Consider the following 4914-nt stretch of genomic DNA (forward strand, 5'->3'; position numbering starts at 1 on the left):
CCTGTTGGCTGAACCCAACAGGAAGAAGGAGAATAAGAGGGGTAATTGGCGCAGCCAGGGAAGTCAGCGCCCCCAACCCCCATCCTGGAGGCCCACATGAGTAGAGAAGGGTTGAAAGACTGGGTCAGGAGGGGCAATCGGAGAACATGCAAATCCCTGGCTCAGTCAATAGGTCAAGAGTAGCGTTCCCAGCCCGATCCCCAGGCCCAAATGCGTAAACCCACGCGCTCCGAAGCAACCACCGGTTGCCTTGGAGACCGCGGGCAGCGCGGGAGCAAGTGCGCAAGCGCGCACTGAGGTGCCTGACTCGGCTCAGCGCGGTTGCTGGGGCCCAGCCCAGGCGCCCGGAGTCCTAGCGGGGGCGGACGCTGGCGTCCCGGGCCTTTCCTCCAGAGCATCCGTGCCGAAGCGGCCCGAGCTGGCACCTGGCCAGCGGTTGCATCCCGGCGGCCTCTCCGTGGCTCGTCTGGCCGTTCAGAGGCGGGGCTGCCGTATCCCTGCCAGGCGGGCCGAGACGCAGGCCCCGGGGGAGGGGCTGAGCGCGGTTTTCGGCAGATTCCAGGACACGTGTGAGCACCCGGGGCCCGGTTTGGGGAGGAAGGCCCTGGGAAAGCGCGAGGCCTCTTGCAGGCCCACCGTGGAGGGGGCAGCTGAGAGCTCTGAGCCTGGCGGTGTTTATCGGCTCTCTGACCGCCCTCTCCTGTCACCTTTCAGGATTGCTGCTTAGGGTCCGCTGCAGGCGCGGTCCGCCTCGTAGACGCTTCAGCACACCTGGGAATCGAGCCCCGCGGTGTCCACGACCATGGCGGCGAACCTTCTGGAGGACTGGTGCCGGGGGATGGAAGCGGACATCCACAGGTCCCTGTTGGTCACTGGCATCCCAGAGGACTGTGGCCAAGCGGAAATCGAGGAGACCTTGAATGGGGTCCTCTCCCCGCTGGGTCCGTACTCCGTGCTCAACAAGATTTTTTTGAGGGAAGAAAATGCCAAAGCTGCCCTCGTTGAGGTCGGGGAAGGTGTGAATCTGAGGGCCATACCCCGGGAGTTCCCAGGAAGGGGGGGCATCTGGAGAGTGGTCTGTAGGGACCCCACCCAGGATGCTGAATTCTTAAAAAACCTGAATGAATTCCTGGACTCGGAGGAGCGCACCTTGGAGGATGTGGTGCGCTTGCTTGAACTCAGCAGGGCCCCACCACCCCAGTCCCAGAATCGGCCCCCCGAGAACTGGGCAGAAGCTTTGGGGGTGCTTCTGGGGTCTGTGGTGCAAATCATCTACTATTTGGATGCCGAAATGCGCAGCCAAGAGGAAGCTAGGGCGCAAGAGCTTGCCGAGGCCCAAGCGGTAGCATCCTTGGCTTCAGCAGCAGGGAGGAAGGTCAAGAAGGAGCCAGGGAGGGCTGCAGAGAGGGGCTCTGCCTTGAAGATGGAGGACCCGGATGGCTGGAATGATCTGGCAGATGGGGCTGACGCTCCTAAACCTTTGGTTCGAAAGGCTGGAGCTCTGACTCGCTCCAGGAGAAAGAAGCAGAAAAAAACTCCCAAGCAGGAACCAGTGCCTTGGAAGAAATCCCAAGGCAGCCATTGCCACAGCTCAGCCTCCTTGAAGCATCCTGAAGCTGATGATGGTAAAAATATGGAGATGTTAGAACCTGTCAGGAACAGCAAAAAGCCATGTGCGAAGCAGGAGCGGTCGGCTTTGAAGAAGCCCCCAGTAAAATGTGCCTGGAAGTTTCCCAGCAACCCGCCTCCTGTAGCTGCAAGCTGGGGAGTTGCCTCTGAGTCAGACCAAGATGGTGGCCTGGAGGGCCCCCCGAAGAAGAAGGCCATGGGCTGGGCCTCAGCAAAGAGCCCTGCCCCCATGAGGAAGAAAAAGAAGGTGAGCTTGGGCCCTGTCTCCTATGTCCTTGTTGATTTGGAAGACCCCAGGAAGAAGCCAGAGGTTTCAAAGAAAGGGCCAGGCTCCGGCCGGGGTGCACCAGACCAGAAGGCCCCTGGGGACCCCCAGCCCCATGAGTCACCAACCTCAACCTCACAGGGTCCAGAGGCCAAGCCACAAGGCCCTCCGCATGCCTCTAGTGAGAATGACAACAAAAGTCATTTGGGTTGTGTCAACAAGTGGATGGAGGGGGAGGAGCAGCGGGGGCAGGTGGGGGCACAGGAACCCAAGGGGGCAGAGAGTCAGGTGGTGGGTGAGGACCCCAGTGCAGTGGAGGAAGCAGGTGACCCACCAGTTGAGGCCTCAGAGGCCGAGAGCCCTGACCCCGCCTCCTAGGAGCCCCTGAAGGCCCACACTTGGGGATACCTGTGGAGACAGGAGGTCAGAGCAAACCCACTCACCCATCCCTTGTTGATGAGTGTGTCTCCGTGGTATTCTCCAGTCATCTCTCCCTTCATCTGACCCATCTCCCTCAATGAGGATGTCGTGTTTGGGGTCGTGTTGTTCATCAGAGTGGGTGGCCTTGAGGCTGAAGTTTTCTGGAGGCCTGGTTGGGAGATCAACATGTTCAAAGACTTAGGAAGTCTCAGGAAGTGAAAAATCTGTCCCGACACAGCCTGCTTCTCCTCTTGGGCTGTTCTGACTTATCCACAGAACATGGGGGGACCATCTGCACCTGAGCAGTTGAAAGAAGACCAAGAAAGAGGCTCCAAGTTGGGAACAGAGCGCTCTTGTTGACCTTTGATTGTTTTAGGAACTCACTTTGTAGAGATCCAACTTTCAGCGGTGAATGGTGTGTAAGGTCTTAGGTGGAAGGAGTTAGGGAGGGAAGTGTAGCCCTGTGCCTTTTTTCCTTGGCTGGGCCTGCTTTTTCACCTCCTCCTAGACACAGTCTCAGAGGATGGAGAGTCACGAGGTAGATTGGAAAAGTTCTAGAACATTCACTGTGACTCACTCACAGGCTGGTTCACTGTTATGGTCACCTGTGTTTGGCCTTTCTCCCCCATTCCCTGCTTCCTTTTCTGGATGGTGAGCCAACCTCTCTCTGCAGGGCCTGGCGAGGTAAATAGGTCCCTTATATCCTCTCTCTGCTTCAACCTTTGGGTAGGTTAAGTCAAGATCTTCCCTGCAGACTTCACTTCCTCACTCTTACTAGTTTTCAGTGTCCATCCTCCAGTTCTCTATCCAGAAGGTGGTAAGATCCCTATGCACTTAAGCCTTGAAGTGTTTGGTTTAAGGTTCTGTTAATAAAACTGGTACTTGGATTCCCATTTGGGTGAAACCCTTGCAGGAAACCTACAGCCAAAAAAGAATGATGGGGAGGGAAGGACTCTGCCATTCCTGGGTCCCCTGGCTCTTCTTCCATCCTGTGCCCGCCCCCCCCCCCCCCAAACTCTCTTTGAGGCTGAAGACCAAATCTCCCATTATAGGAAGAGACAGGAAAATATTCTTTAAAAATTGGCTGATCATTTGCACCCTCTGAATAGACCAGAATGCCTTGTCTCCTATGTGTGCAGGAGGAGAGGGAGGGCCAGGTTACCCGAGCTCAATGATTTCCAGACTGTATCCTGGGGAAGCCAAGCTGTGCTCAAAGAAGTTATCCAAATCTACTTTTTCATGTATTTATTTTTTTAAAGTGACTATTTGAATGTATCATAAACCCAACAAGTCACACCAGAGACTATCAAAATATTACCTTGTGTTCATCAGTGTTTTGGTACAAGTATCCATTTTGTTGATTTCATCATCTATTTGCATATGATCTAATTTTCTTGTAAATGCAGCAGATAGGAAAGGTTCCGAGTAGAAGTTGGTCCCGCGAATGCCCTGTCATGAAACAAACACTCTGAAAGAAGTTTCCCTTTGTGATCCACATGTTATTGTCCTACTGTGATGCTGCGTTGTTTGATAGCAAAACGTATCAACACGGCGCACAGTAATTCATATTCTGTTAAGAGTTTCGTGGTCTGTCTTATGACTTAACATTTTTGTGATAAAGGATGTGAATCGTTGTTAGATGTTAGTGATTCAGCAGGTTTCTCATGACAATTCATTTCAAAATTCTGGATGAGTCTGAGAAGGCAGGAAAAAAGGAAACAGTTTCCGTTTGCAGCTCTTCATCTGTGTGTATCACGGTTATCCTCGGGTCTGAGCAAAACAAAACATGGGAGTGAATTGGCCTTTCAAGCTGTGGCTCTCCAGCTCCAGATTTCAAAATCAGGTCCACTAGGGCTTCATTGTATTAACAAATTGACACCATGATTAGTAAATGTAAATGTATGTTATCAAATAAAGTTTAGCAAACTAATTGATTGTTGAGTCTCTTATAGATGCCAGTGGCATGAACTGTTAAATTTGAAGAAAGGGTTCCCCCCACACTGAAGGATACACAGTGTCCTAAACTCCCAGCCTGGGGCCTGTGTGTGCTAAGTTGCTTCAGTTGTATTTGACTCTTCGCATCCCTATGGACTGTAGCCCTCCAGACTCCTCTGTCCATGGGATTCTCCAGGTAAGAATACTAGAATGGGTTGCCATGCCCTCCTCCAGGGGATCTTCCCAACCCAGGGACTGAACCCCCATCTCTCACGTCTCCTGCATTGCAGGCCAGTTCTTGACCACTAGTGCCACCTGGGAAACCCCAGCGGGAGCTCTTGTCAAACCTGGGTTCAAGCTGGAAGAATCGTCAATTTTCCATGAGAGCAAGCCATCAAGATATCTGTCCTCATTGCTATATGATCTGCCACCAATGTGAACTCCCCCTCACCCGCCCCCAGATCCTGGGGTTTCTAGAAGTTTCTAGAACAGGTAACTGGTGGTGTGGATTACCTGAAAGGGCGAGTTTACTTTTAAAAGCAGCTAGAAGATGAAAACCCTTTCTTCCCCTCAGACAGAAATTGAGGTTTTTCAGTGAAAAATCAAGTTAAATTTCCTTCCGCCCAAGCCCCTCCCCTGTTAGGGACCCTTGAACCATGGTGACC

General features: G+C 53.0%; 1 protein-coding gene across 1 annotated transcript; it reads left to right on the forward strand.

Annotated features, from left to right (window-relative positions):
* Positions 1 to 317: 317 nt before the first annotated feature.
* On the forward strand, positions 318 to 4232 carry PNMA8A (PNMA family member 8A). The gene is made up of 2 exons (XM_061139659.1): positions 318 to 569; positions 715 to 4232. The coding sequence occupies exon 2, from the start codon at positions 803 to 805 to the stop codon at positions 2270 to 2272; it is 1470 nt and encodes a 489-aa protein (XP_060995642.1). The 5' UTR covers positions 318 to 569; positions 715 to 802; the 3' UTR covers positions 2273 to 4232.
* Positions 4233 to 4914: the final 682 nt, after the last annotated feature.

Source organism: Dama dama, chromosome 4 (assembly GCF_033118175.1).
Source record: "Dama dama isolate Ldn47 chromosome 4, ASM3311817v1, whole genome shotgun sequence".
NCBI classification, from domain to species: Eukaryota; Metazoa; Chordata; class Mammalia; order Artiodactyla; family Cervidae; genus Dama; species Dama dama.